Raw genomic sequence first — 20,014 nt, 5'->3', positions numbered from 1 at the left:
TATATTTTCAATAACATCAGTCTTGTTCTCCTTTAGTTTTAAGAAGTTGCTAGCCATCCATTGTTTGATGTCATTTAGGCAGTCGAATGGGCGATTCAGCATGCTGGGTGCACCAGGACTTAAAGGGAGGTACAACTGTGTGTTGTCAGCATAAAAGGGACAGGACACTTTTTCACAATGAGGCTTAAGAGTAATATATAATGAAAATAAAATACAGCTAAGCAGCGTTCCTTGTGGTACACCATACAAGAGGCAGACGACGATCCACTAAAAGAAACTGAAAAGGTTCTCTTTCTAGGAAAGAGGCTAACCATTTGAGCGCGGTGCCTGAGATCCATACCCAGTGCTCTAGGCGCTCTAGCAGAATGTGGTGGTAGAACTAACAACAATAATATTGCGCAGTCCTTAGCGTCAGCAGACAGCAACAGGTCATCATCGACATGCTCCCTTCTCCTAGTAGTTTGCTCACTAATGACCATAGTTCCTGTATCTCCCAGCCCACACCTCGCTGTCTCAGCAAGCTCTCCTCCACCCCCTCTTCACATCCTTCTGCCTTTTCTTCTGTCTTTTACTTCCTTCACCCTCCTTTTAACATATCTGCACAGGCACACAGCTGTTGCTAGGTTACCTTACCACATTAACAATAGCGTGAAAACTTGGATGGCCGGATGCAGAGAGACGTTGCATAATCACGAGCTCTCTGTGTGAGCACAGTCTCAGTATTCACGGTGGTGCAAATAGGCTCCTTTAGACTTTCCAGGTAAATCATGGCTTTAATAACAAGATGCAAACACACAGGCAATATTGCATTTCTGCTCATACTGGCTGTTCTAGATTTGTCAGATACTCAAGGGAAATGAGAGCCGGAGCACAGACAAGATCAGAGTTGCTGACATCGACTCTCATGTCATGCTTTTTTGCGGAGATAGAGAATACACAGCTGTACAGTTACACCAAAAATAAACCCTATTGTTCTGGCAGACAATTTTAAAAATAAGATTATTGTACTGCACTTTGGACTCATAATCTTATATCCATCATGCTTATCTTTCACTCTAAATACATTACATATTCAAAATTAAATCTATTTTTCTACATTAATATTTACCAAATAACAGTTGTAAAAAATTTAATGAGGAATTTTAAAGGTTAGTTGCCTATGTGAACATTGAAGCAGGTTTTGCTGACTGTTATCATTCCTCCTGTTCATACAAGTGATGGGTGCCAAAATCCACAATCCTCATTTTGAGCAAAAATGCATTTAAAAGTTTATCTGAAGTTAATAGGAAGCTTCAGCAGTCTGAGTCAAATAGTGGATAAAAGTGGATATCTGCCACAGTTACAGTATCTTAGTATAAAATTCCCTCTTTGTGTCCCGACGGACAGTGTTTCCCTGTTCAGCTGCAGTGGGAGGATCACAACAAAAAGAGGGACTTTGGCACTAAAAAGACTTTAACTTTAAAAGATATCTACTTGATTTGACTAATTTGGACATCTGAAGCTTCATATTAGCATCAGATAAACTTTTAAATACATTTTTTGCACATAAGAAGGGCTGTGGATTTTGGCCCCCATCACTTACATTGTAAGTCAATCATGAAGGGAACTCTTAATGGTCAGTATTAACAGAAGGAATGATTACAGGAAGAAAAGCATGTGTCATTGCTCATTTGAGCATCCAACTATTGTTTGAGGACAGATTTGAAAAATTGTGAATCTATCCTATAAGTGTACCATTAAGACACAGACTCTTGCAGAGAGAATAGTCCTCCTCCATCTAATGATGTCTTGCTCAGTTTAATGATGACCTGATCAATCAGTGAACAACAAGGCTAAGAATATGCTCAACTTCCAACACAGATTGGCTTTAGTTCATTGTAACAAATAGACCCACTCCATTGCCTGAACAAAATATTCATAAGAACAGACAGGAAGACATTACTGGAAGCAAATATATTAAGTCCAAGTCAAAGAGAAGTTTACGATGCCTTCTGAGTTTCTTCATTAATAGTACATTACTCTGTAGTGTCTGTGGTTCCAGCCCACCTCTAGCATAGCAGCTTTTTTTCCCCTAACTTTTGTTAGAACTCAGTAACTTCGTCTTTCGTGAGTCTTTGACACAGCTGCACTGTGTGAATGTTAAAATAATGGTGCTGAGGTACCAGCAAACCCTCATGACAACAGTTAGGTCTGTGCAGACAGCAAACAGTCTTACTGTAACTCCATGCTGAGTTGTAACTCACCGTGACACCAGGAGGCAGCGCTGCAGCAGGCTGAGCTCTGGGTCCTGTAGCACACTCTTCATATCACTGGGGAGCCAATCAGAGACAGACAATAAAAACGCAGTAAGAGCCAATTCCATTTCTCAAACACAGCAGGCCCAGTGTGGCTGTTACTGAAGATTCCTCTTATCTGTCAACCCACAGACTACATGCTCTTTGGGCCTGCTGTCTAAATACAAAGGACCCTTGAGTCTCTGACTGCAAGACAAAAGTACATAAACACAAACTGACACTTGGGACAGATATACTAGCGAACACACATACACTCACATGCATCAAAATCTGATTGTTGGTGCTTGCATCATAACATTAATATTAAATATTGTAGGTTGAGCTACAGCATGTAATCATTGACTTTAAAGAGAAATAGCGTAATAACTCACTTAGACAAGGAGTTGAGCTGCTCCTGGATCAGGCCTTTTATCTCAACTTTCTCATTGTAGTCTCTGAAACAGAGGGATCAAACTCTGTCAAACGGCTCACCACGTCTCCCTGAAATAAAACCTGACCTGATATTAAATGAGAAGCTGAGAACCTGCTTGTTAAGAGAAGTCGATCTGTGGTGTCATGCAATAATAGATAACTCTATTTTAACATTTATGCTGAGGTCAGGTAGTACCCTGTGAGTGCTGCTCATATCGCTGCCTGACTTATGATAAGGCAGCTGTGTGTGTTTAATGGAAGAAAGCAGTGCTGCAATTAGGGCTCAGTTAAATAGGGCATAATTATACCAGGCTATAGTTAAACACAGATGTAGCAGTCTGAAAAACAAAAACAGAATCCCTCTCTCTCAGGATGGCCTCTGTTGACTCCCATGTTGACTTGTTTACATGGGGGTGTTGCTTAAACTAGCAAATTGCGCTTTTTCTTTTATTAAGTTAAACTGAATGCTTGGGTGGTTTGGCAATAATTTATCCATCCTGATTCCAAAGAACAATGAGTTGATCTAGATCCATTAACAATTTAACAATTAACAAGTTTGTATTTCATATATCACTACACGGTTAGCTTAAACTATTTGACCATTCCTGCTCCCAACTAATTATAAGTTTGTAACTTAAAACTGAACTAAAACAAGCTTCAATTGCAAAGTGGAACTGTTTTGAAATTTTTCTTATGAAATTATGATGAAGCTAAACAATTTTAGATATGTTTCATAGCTGAATTTGTAGTGTTTAATGTGACATTATGTGACATTTGTGACGAAAGGTCAGTCTGTAACAGCTCTGGCAGGAAGGTTTAATAGAAGATAGACTGCATGTCTATAGCTCCAGGTTCAACAATGTACAGTCCACAGGTTCAAATACAGTTTAACCTGAAGCAGCTCTGTTCCATCGCTGGTGCAGGCTATGTGGATATCAATAATTGAAACTACTAGCTACTATCAATGTGCTGCTCTGTTCACTTCAATTCTGTTCACTCTCAATGCTTTGCTTTAGGGAATTCTGCCAGTGTTTCAATGGAGCATAATGGATAATTTTTTACTGCTGGTGTACCAAACTGCAATGAGCTAGAAATAAACAACAGTTTGGAATTGGATTGAGATTTACGCAGCTGAAAGAATTCATTATAAAATGCATTGGTCAGCCCCGATACTGATCTTTCAGACTGGCTCAGGGCACTCATAGCACAAAAAATATGAGCATCTATTCATACCATGCTGTTTTATTCTTCTATATTCTCTCACAGTATGTCTTTGTGCACACATAGTAGAAGAAAATGAAAAATAAAGCTGATAACATGTTTTTACTCCTCCCGGATGGCACAGTCCAAACACATGCAGGTCAAGTGAAAGAGAAACTCTGAATTGAATGAATGTGTTTGTCTTACTGTTACACACAAGGGACTCAAGTGGACACATTTTGGGGTCAGTTATTCAGCGGTGAGACTTACACTTGAGTGATGTCCATGGTGAAGGTTCCTGACCAGGGCTGCAGCAAGAGGAAAGCTTTGAGGGTGAGGGAAGCTCGGGGCATCAGCAGGTAAGGACACCACACTGAATCTGGACATATTCCCCACAAACCAAACAGAGCAAAGTATTAGACCATGAGAAGAATTACATCACGTGTCGTTACGTAACTGAATAATCATTTAAAAAGCAGAACCTTGTTATGCAGTACACCTTCATTTCAATGTCTAGCTCCCTACATAGAATTAAAAAAACAAACAAACATGACACTCATCCCTCCATCCCTGGCTCACCGGTCAGATCTTGTTCATCCATACGGTAGCTGGCAGACTTCATGGCCATCTCCAGCACTCGGATACAGCCGTCATCTGAGGCAAGCACGACTTTGTCTGATGTGCACCAGTCGATGTCTAGGATGCGGTAGTTCACGTTGCGACCAATCCGCATGCTGCTGACCATTTGGACCTGCCGAGGTAGTTCAATTCAAACTGTCACCTAAAAGTTTCTTTAAAAGCATCTTCAACAACTCTAGGAGGATGTGGTGAGAAATGAACCAGTATTCCACACAAAGAAGACACAACATGGGATGATTGGATTCAATAACAGCCTGCTGGATTGAAAGCAGAGGATGGCCCACACAGCACGCTAAACTAATTTATGTTGAGTACAGCAGGACGCAGAAGGGAAGACTCAGTGGACAAACAGCCTTTTCAGGAGGTGTTCTAAAAACTACTCTCTGGCTTTTTATGGGGCTGTATGAGAGTTAGTGCAACCCAGCTGTCAGCAGAGCGTTGAAGCATTTTAGAGATTTCTCCTGCACGTCCTCTCCCCCTTCATTCTCTCCTGCTCCTCCCTCTCTTTCCCGCTCAATAGCTGTTGCTTGTTTCCCTCTGCAGCTTGATCCATCTGTTGTCTGGCTTTTACGACCGGGGACTGAAAACTGTGTCTTATCGCAGCTCCCCTAAAGAAAACCCATCCCTCCACCCAGACAATAGAGCTCCAGTGGGACCACCTCCTTCCACCCTACACTGCTCAATACACCGGAGTATTTATCCATGTCCACATTCATCCTCTCTTCAATTCTCTACACTCATTGCCGCTGGGTTACCTAACAAATATGCTGGCGTGGATACAGATAACAAACAAATAAAATCCAGTCAATGACATTAGATCGAATGATGAACAGGGTCAGGAAATAGCTGGAAGGATTCATAGACGAGGTGTAATGAAGACTGTGCAGAGAGAAGACTTTCTGCACGAAGGCAACTTCTGTAAACAAAGTTAGAGAAGAAGCGTGGATGCACGCCGCTTAGACGAATCAGGATCATCCATCCTGCTATGGTTGAGCTTATATATGTCAGCGGAAAGCTTTTAGGGCTCGTGTATGTGTGTTTGTACAGCACACTGTAATGATTCTTTAACACAACAGGGCTATTACAGTGAATATACTACAGCGTTAGTTTGAGAGAGGACATTAGGAAAATATACCCCACCACAATATCGTGGTGCTTTAGTGATTAGAGTGCTACAGGAACACATTATTTCTGCCACAGTAAATCTGTTAAACCGTAAACCACCGCTATGAACCCTGCAGACCGTAGCAGATTCTTTCATTTTATTTGAGTTATGCAGTGCCATCAGGTGACGCATGCTGGGAATTCATAATGTGTGGAGCCTCACTTCTTTGGTGTCCCAGACTTCTGCTCCATCTGTGTACATGACCAGAAGCTTCTGGTTGCCCTTCCCTGGTGCAAAGCGAATTTTCTTCACCCAGCCACGGTGTGTTGGTATTCCCCTGAAAACATCAACAACAAGTACATCTTAGATCATTTATGACACTGCGCACTTGTTTTATATCAGTAGCAGCCATTATCTGATGTAAACTTTACTGTATATTTTAAGATTTCTGATTCATTTTTCTCCTTAAGGTACATTTTTTCATTCTTTTTGTACAGTAAGAAACATCAGGGTGCATAGATAGCTAATTAGTCTATGAACATCCTAGCTAGGTTTATTATATTGAAATTACTTTATTACTGCATAGTAATACAGTCTGTTTATCATCTCCTGTGTTCCCATGCAGGTGTAAAGTGTTTTGAAGAATGGTCAGCAGTAATGTAGTATACAATGCTGTAGCTACAGGGTCTAAAAACTTGCATAAAATCTTAAAGTTAAGCCATTACCTGGACAAACGAGCTTTGAGGTCCCAGAAGTTGAGATTGCCATCCACGTCTCCAAGCACCAGGGTGTCACCTTTCCAGGCGATGCAGGCGATACTACCCATACTACCCTGCAACATATTTAATGAGAGGCAGTGAGAAGAAAAAATAAGAAGTGAGAGCTGCACATTTGTCCTCATGTAAAGTGATGTATTTGAAAACTGCTATTGAAGTAAAACTTAACATCTATTTAACAGTTTTCACAGCATGTCTTTATTTTAGGCAACCTGCCTGTTTGGGTTATTTTCTACTATTTACATACACAAATTGTAAGAATTACTGTCCTCTAGGGCTGTGCCCGACTCACAATTGCATCAATTGAATTGAATTTGGCTGTTCAATATGAAGATTCGACTATTCGTTTCTTTTTTTCCTAAAGACTATCTGGCAGATAGTCTGTATCAGAAAATCCACTGGCATGAGCTTCAGTGATGATTTCGACCACATTAACAGTCAAATGCAACAGAGTCATGGGACCGTATCTTTGAGCATTTAAAAATAAACATAAAAAAACATAAAAACTAATAAATAAAGCGAAACAAGAATAAATTAACAAATGAAATTATTTAAGATTGGAATTATTTTTAGATGAAAATAACTAATAATAATAATAATTGAATTTTCAATAAATTCACAGCACTGTCTGGTTTAAAATAATAACTTCTCGTCTTCAACTGTATTTTTCTTTAAACATAAAATAAATAAATCTTAAGTATAAATGAATAAATGAAGATTTGACTGACAAAAAAAAAACAACTGCTCAATGTGAAGAATCTCAGTTGACTGAGGTTTTCCAACAGATGATTCAACTCATCGACTTTGAGGGGGAAGCCCTACAATCCTCTGCCCTCATCAGTGAATCATTGTAGTTGTACCCTCTAAGTAATGAGACCACCTGTGTGAGCGTTTAAAAATTCATCAGAAGTCCATGATCATCCTCCATATAATTAAAGGACAGACTTCAAGAAAAATGACGCTGTGAGGTTCACAAGTCACATCTTCAATGCAGCAAATCAACAGGGAGTTAAAAAAGTGCAATCCCAACAGCATTAAATACACCTTTTCCTTCTACTATAAAACCTCATACTCTCAGGTATTTCATGTTTGAGTGTAAAGGAAAACAGGACAATGAATCGAAAATATCTGTGGCAGCCGAGTGATAAACAAGCATGACACCGCTGGGTGTAAGTAAGGCTGCGCCACCAGACAAGAGTGCTGATGTGAAGACATAAAGTGTCAGCTCACCTTCAGTGTGTATGCAATGGATGATAGGATAAAACTTTTTAGGAGAGTTTCCGTTGGTTTCCTGACAGAGATATGAACATCTTCTATCATCCTGAAAGGACTGTGAAACCTTTGGGGTATGCAAATCTTTGAGCAATGAATTTGCAGCCGTCATGAAGATAAGGCTTTAAATCCCCAGGTAAAGCTCTAGTGTCTGTCTGTATGGAGCGAGCGAAACACTGCCAAACAATCCAATCTGCTGCTCGGAAATGGACTTCAGAATTTCATATGCTATAGAGGCTTTCCTTTACAAATACTGTACCGATCAATATTATGCCACACGATGCTGAAGCATCTCAAAATAAAGCGTGGAATAAGGATAGATAAATATGCGTGTTAAGGTATGAAAGTGTCCTGTTTTTCATTGACAGAAGTAGTGGGCATCAACAACATAACAACAGAAGGCACCACCAGTGCCTACTCTTTATCATGACTCAGCTAGACACAATTACTGTACAAGTCACGACGTGATAATGAAAAAACCAAAAAAGTTCCTGAAGTCAAAGTCTTCTAAAAGACTTATAATAGCTTCAATTTTATGGTGCTCAGGGAGGGAAATGAATGCTTGGGCAACGTAACACTTTTCTTTAATTAACTACCAAGGGGTTCTTTCTTACTGGTGACAAACTGACTTGTAATCAAAGCATCCAGTGCTGCCATATTACCCCTGCATCTTATAGTCATCCAGGTGAAAAGGAACTCTTTCTCCAGTAATAGCTTATTTCTGTTTGCCGTCCCGGCCATTTTGCTGTCAAAGCGAATTAACAGCTAGGTTACTGTTAAATGTTTTACAGGTAAATACAGAAACGGTCTCTCCTACCCTGAGACTGAGTCACGCTCTCAACCACTGGAGAGAACACGTGCAAAAACACTATCTGGGACAAACTGATGACACACTGATGACACACTCAAAATCACCCACACTCGGTTGGCTGTTTGTTCTCTGGAGAAAAAAAAAAAAAAAAAAAAAAGGTTTCAATTTGGAGAAAAACATAAGCTGTAGAATTTATTTGAAAACCTTCACCTTGATTGCATGCGGTGTAGCAATTTAGGTTGGCTGTGTTTTGTTGAGGATCCAACAACTATGTCCCCCACACAGTAAAAACAAAACAACAAAAAAATCCTGAGGGACACTGGTTATAGAGCAGGAATGACAGCTTTAACTTTATAGAGGAAAAAATAACGCAGACACTGGTTTATAACCAGAAAGTGGTGTTTCTTTTGAGCTCCGAAAGGACGTAAAATGTTGACAGAATGCAGATGTTTGATTACAAAAACAAGGAAGCAGCTGATGTGAAACACTTCGCTATAATCTTTCCATTCTCTTTGACATGGAGAAAGAATAGTACACACTGCATAAAACATCTAACTTGGTGAGAGAAGATACCAGAGCGAGAACAAAAGAAGATGAGAAAGAACAAATGAAAAATGGGGACTAGTCGGTTTTTTATCTTAAAAAAACAATGATGGATGGGTGTGTGGTGCGTTCAGGTGAAGTACAGTGACAGGATCGATACTGAGAGAATGTATCGATACGTTTTTTTGCTAGATAGATAGATATATTTATAGAGGGAGAAAAGAGGAAAGTCAGAGGTGGCAGCAGTGATGGGAGATATCACTACATCACTGCAGGGTAAACGGAAAAGAAGAAAAGACAGATTTAGATCTCTGTGTACATAGAGGATTAACAAAATATTGAATTAATATGAGAGAGAGAGATATGATGAAGGTTGGAATAGCTTTGTGTGTAGGTCTGCTTCCATGACCTTGAAGTATAGTTCAGAAGGATATGAAGGGAAAAGAGAGAACCGTGGTCTCTGGACTCACATCAGGAGGGATTCGTGCTCCGTCTTTGACTGTGTTGCCTTCCACAGTGATGTGGTAGACCTGCCCGTCTGTGTCAGTGAATACAAAATGCTCCCTGGCTGAGATAGCCTGACTCGTCTCTGACTTGCTCTCTGCGTCCTGCAGGAGACTGTGGCGGAGAAATCAAACAAACACACAATTTTCTCAGATATTCACAACATGTCAGGGTTTTTTTTTTTTTTTTGCATTTGTTCCAGTGTGAAATATTTTGGCTTGGACTTGGACATAATTAAGTTTGCACGCTGCTGACAGTGGCGGGGCATTACCACTGTCACACACTGCCAATGTGTGTTTGTGGCTGGAGAATATTTTATTTTTCATGAGTTCAAATATGGAGGAATACGTTTTGACTTGATTATTGACTTTTGAAAGAATTTGGGTCAAGAAATCAAGAAAGTGTTTTGACACAGGAATGATTGAACTGTTGAATTACAAAATATACTAATAACAGAAATTAAAAATACAGTAAGTCTCAATTTTTTGTGTGTTCCGTTGCTGTCAATCACAGTGTATTTTCTGAACAAACAAGCCGCTGCTTTGAGCCACCGACTCATGGGGTGTGGCTTCAAAATGTGTGTTAAAATTGGTTTCAAATATTATATTGTTTTGCTAATACACAGGATCTCTATTTACCTGCAAAATAACACTGTGGGCACACAAGCATGTCAGATAAAATGTCTTCCCTGACCATGGCTAGTTTCACTGAGCATTTTATTGTAATCCTCTTAATTCGAAATGAAAGAAAAACAATATCGGGCTGGTGTGAGAGGATTTTAGTCATTGGTGTCAGTCTGGAAAACTTGTCTAACCCTGCCTTAGGGATCTCCTCACCTATCTAAAGGAGGGTTTTTTTTTTAAATATCCTGATTAAAGGCTTTCAGGAACAAATTTCTGAAGGATTATAGTGTTGACCTGATGACTGAGGATTCAACGCTACTTTGCTCGGCGTCTGACACCGTCTGCCGAGCGATGGCCTCCCTCGCCGCCATCTGCTTCTTCTTCAGACTCTTCAGGTTGTGTGACGGGGACCACTCCTGTTTACACACACACACACACACACACAAACAGAAGTAGTTACAGTGACAAACCCAGACAAAGACCCAGACACAAACACATTTGCTAACGTAACAGGAAACCATTACAGTGCATAAAACAGATAGACAGAGACAGGAAGAAGAGGAAGTGACTTGCTCGCATAAATGATACTAAAACACACATGAGAGCTATTTTCCCCCGACCTTCCTGTCTTACTGCTGGAGTAGCGTGGCTGCAGTCTGAGTCTTGGGGTTGTAATCAATATGGAAATGAGACAGCAATATGGGGCTGGGGGAGGCCGGCATGCATTATTAAGGTTACTGGCGGTTTTATTTGCACTGTGGAAGATTTTACAGCCCCACAGTAAAGTTTGTCCAACATAACTCTTTTTTTTATGAGCATTTCTCTGGCCTAATGAAGCCACTGTTCTTTGCTGAGCTTGGGCAAAATTTTTCAGACTAATCTTTAAAATGGCCCACACAAACAAAAGACGGGGGAAAGGGTCACAAAGTATAAGAGACTATTTACCACAGGGAAAAGTCAACAACAGATGTTACTGCAGCACTGACAGTGTGTTTTGTTAACTGCAGGTGTTCAGATATGCAGCTGTGAACGTACATGAGAATATCTGAACACCCTAGGGGAAACATCTTAAAATAGACCAAAAGTTTTTATAGGCGAGTTCATTTCTAGGTACCAGAGCGGTAACGGTGGGGAAGTTCTTAGCCATCTCTCGGAGAAGTGTCCCCGTCCTGATGTCCCACAGCTCCAGGGGTTTGTCTCTGAACACCACCACCAGGTACTGTCTGAGGACGGACATGGACAAAGACAGACAGACACAGACACTCAATCTCAAAGCATGTACAAGAAGGTTTCTTGAATTCAAAGTGGGTCTCACACTCTGGTTACCATGTAGCCTAGATGTCTAAACAGTTGATGGTAAGTCAGCCACCTAGTTAGCACAGTGTCAGAATACCAGCATGAATTTTAATTGTCGATTGAAGTGTTTCACAAAGATGTTTATATTGTGTGTATGTTACGATAAGGTTTTAGATTGACAAATGTTTTAACCATCCCTAAAGAAACTAAATGCAACAAGGATGACTTTTCAAAACCACCCGTAGCTGTTTACAGCAAGAAACAAACTAGCAGCATGAACAAGCTTTGCACATTTGAATTCTGTATTCATATTTGTGAGCTGCAGTTGGCCAGTCAACTAACCTGGGAAAAGAATTTGGCCAAAAAATCTGACAAACTAACAGGCTGCTCTCCCAACTGAGAGAGCAAATATCTAACCTTCAGCTGCTCTACAGGAGTAACACTGTATCAAGCAGTGCAAGAACACTGTAGTACTGGGCAGCTCGTCACTGAGTTTCGGTGTATGATAGCATGTTACCCTTTTTCTCATTGTAACTACAACCTCCAGGCCTTGGTTATTATAAGATTGTGATCTTTGGCAACTTGCCTGGGTGAAATACAAAGACAGCCGGAACAGAAAGACTGTCCAGTAATTACACAGCTTTCCACTTCCATTTACCCTGTGATATGATGTGTGGAGTGTGGCACCTCAGTTGTGCATCATGCATTTTACTTTAATAAAAATGTACATTCTTACAAGTCTACCTAGGTGTTAATGCTGCACACCTTTTGTTTGGTGTCCTTATACCACGATCAATTTAACGATATCCCCATTAAACGTTCTGTAAAGAGCTGACATGATGGTATTTTCATGGCCACTGACCCTTGCATTCATTGTTTTCACAGCAGCCCACTCTTCTCCCTCTGGAGGAGGGAACACTTGTTGCTGTTGGCAATGCAGCAAAATACTAGTGATAGAAGTCACCTCATGTAGGTGGAAAAATCTGAGGTGGCAGCTTTCAGTATCATACATTATCCACCTTTTCTTAATGTAAACATAAGGCTTGGACTGGCTTAGCATTGTCAATTCATAAAAAAATATTGTCATGTTGACCTTGGAAAGCAAACAGAATTTACTATCATATAATTGGCGGTTGAGTGTACAAACAGGCAAATGAGTTGCTGTCTGATAACAGTGTGTATATTTTCATTTCTCGTAATATGCATGTTGACTGTAAATGTATGCTCTTTTATTTCTCTGAATATGACAGTCATGTTAAAAGATCAAGCAACGATAAACGTTTGAACAGAAAATTGCTGTTCCAAAACACTGCACAACATGAATATGTAAGATTTTTGGAAACAATACTAAACAAACAACAGAATTAATTTGTGCCTTTCAGGTCTTTAAGTAGACTTTTCCTGGGATTTAAGTCTGGGTATTAAAAACACCTCAGGAAAAAAGCAAGCAAAGGAAAAAAAAAAATGAAATTAAACATTTGGAGACGGAGGCAGATGGCTCTGAGCAGATAATGTGAAAGGATGTGTGTTGGTGTAAATAGTGTATATATAAATGCACAGTTTGTGCATATATATGTGTGCATTAGAGACTGTGCGATGTCGTTGGAAGTTGTTTTTTGGTGGTGGTGGTGGGGAGAGCAGGCAACTCACTTGAGATGAGACACTTTAATCATCTCTATGGGTGGCTCATCGTTTCCTCGTTCGCCTCTGAATGCAAAGCATCTGCCTGGAAAACACAACAGACACAGACAGGGGGAGAGAGTGAGAATGCGAGGGAGAGAGGTGATGATGGAAAGCAAGAGACAGTGTCTTTCCTTATACCTACATTTCACTTTACTGCTAGGGCGGCCTAGTTTCTTCTCTTCTCTAATCTCAGAGTGGAGAGAGCAAACTGCCGACAACTTATTCTGACCGTCTGCACTAATCCCTGCTTTTCTTTCACAACTGTCCACCCACTGGAGTAGACATGCAGGGCATCAAGGTGCCCCTTTAAACAAAACAAAAATGCCCTTCAGGTGAATCATATCGCATTTGCATAAGGAGACCCTGATCTGATTTTGTGGATGACACTTAGGAAGGTGGCCTGTTTAAAATGTTCAAGTGACAGAGCAGCCTGTGGTGCTTTGGGGTTAGGTGGCGTGTGACCTCCAACGGTTGTGTGGAAATGGCGGTTGGACTTTACCAGAGGGGATAAAATAGCTAAGCATATGGTGTAGAGAAAATTTTGGAGGCCTGTGGTGCACTAGAAGCTAATGAAGCCCTCTTCACCTTCTCCTCTTTTGTTTCCTCAGTCAGACACAGTGGGAGGGGTCGCATGTCTTGATTACAGAGTGTCAATTGTGGTATCTAACTCTACAGATCATCAGCCTGCATGTCTAATCATTCACAAAAACACGCACAAACACAGCTCAAGATCCTGAATAGAGGTCATGGTGCAGCAAAATTAGCAACACAGGAACATACAGTAGAGGATTTTTTTTTTTACATTTGCTGTATGCAAAGGGAGGAGCATGTGCTGTGGGTGATAATCAGAAAGATGCCTCATAGTGCTGAACTGATGATACCTGTCATGATCATGAATGTATAAATAATTTGGAATTATTATTTGTATACATAATAAATATTTATACAGTAAGTGAGGCGATGCAAACTGAGACTGGGTTCATTACCGCTTCTCAACACCACGTCTTCACAAATACTGCAGTACACAAGAAAATCATTTCAGAGATAAGGAATGTGTCCTTTCAGAACAGCTTCTATAATTGCTGCAGAACCCAGGTATCACCACAATTGAGTAAGGCAAGCAAGGGAAATGGTTTTCCAGCCTGGATTCTCAAATCTTATCAGAAAAGGCTCCATCTGTAAAGGGCACAAGGTGCCTGCCTTAGTGGATTAGTCTTACAGGTGAAGTAGAGAATCTTTAAGTGTAGAATTTACTTTTGTGCTGTTCTATTTGAGGACTCGTTTATGCAAAAATCTGCTCACTTTCTTTGAATAAACAGGATGAAAGCACATAAGCTCAAGTAACACAAACAAAAATGTGAAGATTTGCCTGCAGCCTTAGCGAATCTGGTCCAAGATGTTCAAGTATGAGCTAAACCGCTATAAAAAAAAGGTCAGAATGAGATTCCATTTGTAAAAAAAACCTCCCAAATCATCACATGCATGTTGATCCACAATGGTTTTTTTTATATTTCAACATGTGATAAATATACAGCTTGTAACCTGTAAATAAGACATCTTGGGAGTTGCTGAAATGCTTATTTTTTTCAGTTTTGATGGAGCTTAGCGAGCTGCTTCCCTTGTCATCTTGGTGCTATGCTAGATTAAACACGTCCCAGACCTTTTTGTGTCTTTGTACTGAACACACACAGATGAAATTGATATTGATCCTTCATCTAACTCTTGGTAAGGCAGTAAATAAGTATTTCCCAAAATGTTGTGACCGAAGTGAACACACACACACATACACACACATCAGAGCTGTGAGGCCTGACACTGATATCCAGAATCAGAACCAGGTTTATTGCCAAGTAGGTTTGCACATACAAGGAATATACCTTGGTGTTGTGGTGCATAACAGTCAGAATATACATAAATTTAAGTAATACTATATAATATGGAAAAAAGAAACCTACAACAAAAAAGTATGCCAAATATATTGTAAGTGAGATGAGCTGCTATAGCTTTAAATCTCAGATCTAAGTCTCTTGAACTTGAAAGAAAAAACAATTAAATGTATGTGTGTTAGAAAGTGTGCAGGTCTGTAACCAAAGCTAATCCCATGGACTGTTAACTGTTAACAACTCTGGTGCTTAAGAGAAAGTCCTAAAAGTAGTGACTTACCCTGGCCATTGCTCTGAAAGAATTGGAGGTAAAGGCTCTGTGACCGAACCATTATAGCAACCATATCTTTTTAGTGTGCCTCTGCTAACTTAACTACACACTATGGGGGTAAAAGTGTAAAAAGCAGACACACACGACAAACACAGATTCGGAAGATTTGTGAAAATAATAAAATTGGTCATCCATAATTTATATTGTATATTCTTTTCCGCTAAAACTATCTCTTTCTGACTGTTCACTACTCCATCCTCAGGTTACATTCCAACTCTGTTCCTTCTTTGGCAAAGAAAATGCAGCACTGTATTTTTCACCCTCTGGACAAGAGAGAACACACAATGGCCACTAGTGGTGCAGTAATTCTATAGGCTCGTCTTCCATGGGTTCAGGCAGGGATATAAGTTCCTCTGCAAAGACTCATGATAGGATCTCATTTTCAAAGCTAGGCATCCCTTTGGTCGTACCCTAACACTGATTAGATTGGACCTTAATTTGGAGATTGTGAGCATTCCCTGGAGGAGAACAAAAAGAGCCTCTTGGAGAAGCACATAGAAATAGAAAGACAGATAAAAAAACAGAAACAGAAAAGAGAGTGAGAGAGACTGAGGGGACTATTTTCTCTGTTGTTAAGGCTGAGCAACAGAAATCTCAAGAACAAAAGCCAATATAAAAGTGCTGGTTGGTACCCTCAGGTACAAGTGATAACGTACTGTGTGTGTGTGTGTGTGTGTGTGTGTGTGTGTGTGTGTGTGTGAGCGCGTGTGTGTAAGCCTCTCACCAGTTGGCAGGTCGACATGCTGCAGCTCGTTTCGCACTAGGCCCATGTTGTTGGGAGCAGAAGTGGCAAAAGACAGGAAACTGGTAAGACTCACCCATTCAATACCCCTGTGGAATAAACACACACACACACACACAAACACACTTCAGTTAAATGAGGAATATCGCTATCTAACGCTTGCAGTGCAGCTGTCGAAATGGTCCTCCACTACAGTCTGACAAGCAGAAAGGTAAATGGTAAACCTAAAACTTCAATAAAATCCATTACGAGGCTGTAAAAAAAAAAAAATGCACGGCAAATCAAGCCAGCAAGTGTAAGATATGAATATTTTTGAGGTGTGGGCTGAGCTCAGGGAGCACAAACTCCACCGTAATGAGATGGTAAATAGCCACATGATTAATTAGTCAATTTCCCCACTAAATGTAAATGGGATGCTAAGTAGTCAGGCCTCTTTTGGCATGGTTGTGCTGGGGCCATGGCTGCTGGGCTCATTTCCATTAAGCACCTCTGCTCTCCCCACCACAGAAAAAAAAAATTCTTCTTTGAACTTTATGCTGTACGTCACAGCGCTAGAAATAACAGCAGTGCTCGATATGAAACTACAGAGAAAGAGAGAGAATCTAATGGAGAGGTTTTTAAGAGAAAGCTACGGTCTGACAGCATCACTTTGATGTTTATGTCTGATTAAGTGGGTTCGTTTATGACTGTGTGATTTTGTGACGTTTGCTTTTAAAATGTTTTGTGCTCTACTTTCGGTCATGTGTGAAATACATGAAAGCACTGTGCAATATTAAGCAACTAAACAGTGTGTACAGTAAGTGCTTGCATGTGTTGAATATTATATGCGGTGTGTCAGCACAAGTTAGAGTAGTGTGAGTGAGGTATGACACGCAGATGAAGAAGGCAGCTGTTGAGTGATAAAACTGACACCAGAAAACCTGACATTGCCTAAACACTTATCCCTAACATTAATACACACACATACACACACATCTAAACATATATATAGAGAGGAAGCTGCAAAGATTTCAAGCAACTTCTGCTTGTGTTGCGTGGCTCATTAAAGTTTGCTGGAGTATTCATTTGTGGATACCAACTTCTCTCATTAAAGAAAGCCTTGCTATGCTTGAACGGATGGTGTTTGCTCCCAATCAATCTCTTAACAGCATTAATTGATTCAATCTCGTGCTTAATTAATCCTATTGAAATAGTTTTGCTGCTCATTAGAGAATACTAACTAATGAAGTACAGCCTGCTCTTTGTTGGTGTTTGGCTGTTGCATTGTGGGGCACTCAGAAGGTGTTGAGGCACTCCGACTTTATCCCTTTTCAGTGTGTCCTGTTTCATAATTAACCAACCATTGTGCTGAAGCCCAGCAGGACAAAAGGGTTTAATGTATAACACGGCTGCACTGAAACAATGCAAAGCTTGAGTCAAGCACATCGCTACAATTTATCTTGAAAGAACACATTTTGTCCTAATTAGAGTAAATAGCGTGAACATTTATAATAATACAACATGCTGAAAAGTGTTTTTTTTTTACATGAATATACAACTTGATATGTGATGTTCAGTACGACAACAAGTGTTATTAGTAATCTGTGTCCAATCGTTAAGTTCTGAAAACCAAATTGATCCAAAATTATGGAAGACAAAAAGCAGATTAAATTAACTGTTAGCACACATAGAGTATAGACAGGAGAGTGCAGAAAATGTTATGTTTTGTCCACCATGGATTTCTCAATTATTCCTATGGAGTCTTCTGAAAAATGATTTTTCATGATCCTGGAGAATAAAGATTCTTCTCACAATCACAATCACAGTTTCCAGTCAACATAAAGGTTATCAAGAGAGACGAATATTTAAAGGACAACTCCATCTGGATTTTTTTCCAGGTTGTTCAAATGGAAACGCCCACTCAGCCATTAGCAAAAAAACAGTGACATGGGTTAGTGCACTGATTTTGACGCTAAAACATACGTACTTTGATTAAAATTTTCAGATTTGAATACATATGTAACACTACTGGGAAGCTATGGAATCATGTAAAAACCTCAAAAAAAAAACAAAAAACTTCCCCCCAAAAATAATGGACCCGCCCTTTAAAAATTAATAGTCAACTTAGAACAGTGTGTTTAAGCAGAAGGTCATGGCACTGAGGTTTTCATACTACGCATTACAATAGGTATTAAACAGAAGGAATTTATAGGAATGGATTACATTTAGAGCTCAGAGGGTAACCAAAAGCTTCATAATCTCTACAATTTATATTTCTGACAGAATAAACCTGTATCAGAACAGATTCAAGCTCATTGATTTATGACTAAAGCCAATAATTGTGTTGGTGGTCTTGTCATTGATTCCTTGAAATGTCATCAACAACTGTTTTCCAATTATTCCTGTTTTCTTTTGTATTTCCTGGTTGGGTCTAAACAGAGGGGTAAAGCTTCCTCATATGAAATGCTGCTCTTCCTTGAATGTCCCCTTTGACGTGTGATTGACAGGTTCATTAATAAGCTTCTAGGACTCGAGGGAATTGTGTAGTACTGAAAAGGTAAAAGGAACATTCAAAGTAATTTATTGTGACAATCCAAAAGGTGTTTATAGGAAGCATGCATTGGACCCAGAAATCAATAGATCTTTTTTTTACAGCAGACATTTTGACTTGTCCTGGCAGGAAACACACAGGTGTAACGAATGACATTAATAATGGCTGTGTTCTGCTCAGGTGCTAGTGGGGCAGCACACAGAATACCAGAGCCCTCCATTAATCTTATTAGTAACATTACTCACAAGTCAAAATGTCCACTGTGAGAAAGGTGTAAACAAGATCTAGAGGTTCTGTTGAGCTCAGCAACAGGTGTTTTTAGTTCAGATGAATAGTATATTTTGTTACTGTTAAATTAACTAAACAAATACAACACTACACATATTGTATTTGCAACGATGGGTAGAAATGTAACATCACATATCACTAATTTAACACATCTTGTATCACACACACCCTCGGACACACGCATACACGCACACGCACAGTAAAATGCAGGCCTTGTAATTCAGTTTATTAGGTTGTTGTGATGAATTCATTTGCACGGTACACTAAGCTGGTCCCATTTCTCAAGTGCATCTAAGCTCCCTCTGCATTCATCCGCACTTCAGGAAAACAGCCCTCAACATTCAGTTACTTGTTGGAATAAACGTACCGAAGCAGTTCTGCAGTATTTTTATCAGCTACTCCAGACTGTTTAGGTTCTTGAATGTGCTCTGCTTCAAACATTTAGTATATGGTGCCAGGATACTAGAGCTACAACAATAAGTCGATTATTCGATTATCAAAATAGTTGTGATTAAATTTTGACTAATCGAATAATCATGTCATTTTCTAAGCAAAAATGACAAGTCTCTGGTTTCAGCTTCTCCTTTGAGAGGATTTGCTACTTTCGTCTGTTTTATATACGTATTGTAAATGGAATATTATTGGGTTTTGAACTGTTGGTTGGACAAAATAAGACATTTGAAGATGTCATCTTGGACTCTGGAATAATGGGATGGACATTTTTCACTGCTTTCTGAATTTTAATAGACCAAACAATTGATTAATTAATTGAGAAAGTAATTGGCAGATTAATCAGTAATGAAAATAATAATTAGTTGCAGCCCTAAAGGATTTTTCTGTTACCTTCACTGCTGTGTATCATAGGTAACCATGTTATCACTTAGCAACATCAAGCAGTTTTATTTGTGGCCTTCATGATTTCATTTATATATAATAGCAATGCTACTACCTTCTTAGCATTTGGACTTCAGTCAAAAAAGAAAAAAAAAATATGATGAATTTTTTTTAGGGTTCATTTGCTTTGTATAGTAAATTATACGATATGTTTACCAAAAAATCTAGATCATGTATATTGTATTTTTC

At 39.5% G+C, this 20,014-nt stretch overlaps 1 protein-coding gene across 1 annotated transcript in view; it reads right to left on the bottom strand.

Annotated features, from left to right (window-relative positions):
- wdr11 (WD repeat domain 11) overlaps positions 1-20,014 on the bottom strand; it is a 57,568-nt gene that overhangs the window by 9,782 nt on the left and 27,772 nt on the right. Inside the window, exons 12-22 of the mRNA XM_044372817.1 lie at positions 16,096-16,202; positions 13,125-13,200; positions 11,293-11,401; positions 10,473-10,594; positions 9,522-9,669; positions 6,375-6,481; positions 5,872-5,986; positions 4,485-4,656; positions 4,176-4,284; positions 2,666-2,728; positions 2,244-2,309 (exon numbers count right to left, since the gene is read on the bottom strand). Coding sequence (XP_044228752.1) covers positions 2,244-2,309; positions 2,666-2,728; positions 4,176-4,284; positions 4,485-4,656; positions 5,872-5,986; positions 6,375-6,481; positions 9,522-9,669; positions 10,473-10,594; positions 11,293-11,401; positions 13,125-13,200; positions 16,096-16,202 — 1,194 coding nt within the window. The remainder of the gene's footprint in view (positions 1-2,243; positions 2,310-2,665; positions 2,729-4,175; positions 4,285-4,484; positions 4,657-5,871; positions 5,987-6,374; positions 6,482-9,521; positions 9,670-10,472; positions 10,595-11,292; positions 11,402-13,124; positions 13,201-16,095; positions 16,203-20,014) is intronic.

The sequence above is a fragment of the Thunnus albacares genome, chromosome 14, assembly GCF_914725855.1.
Source record: "Thunnus albacares chromosome 14, fThuAlb1.1, whole genome shotgun sequence".
Lineage (NCBI taxonomy): Eukaryota > Metazoa > Chordata > Actinopteri > Scombriformes > Scombridae > Thunnus > Thunnus albacares.
This window is presented reverse-complemented; position numbering and strand designations above follow the sequence as displayed.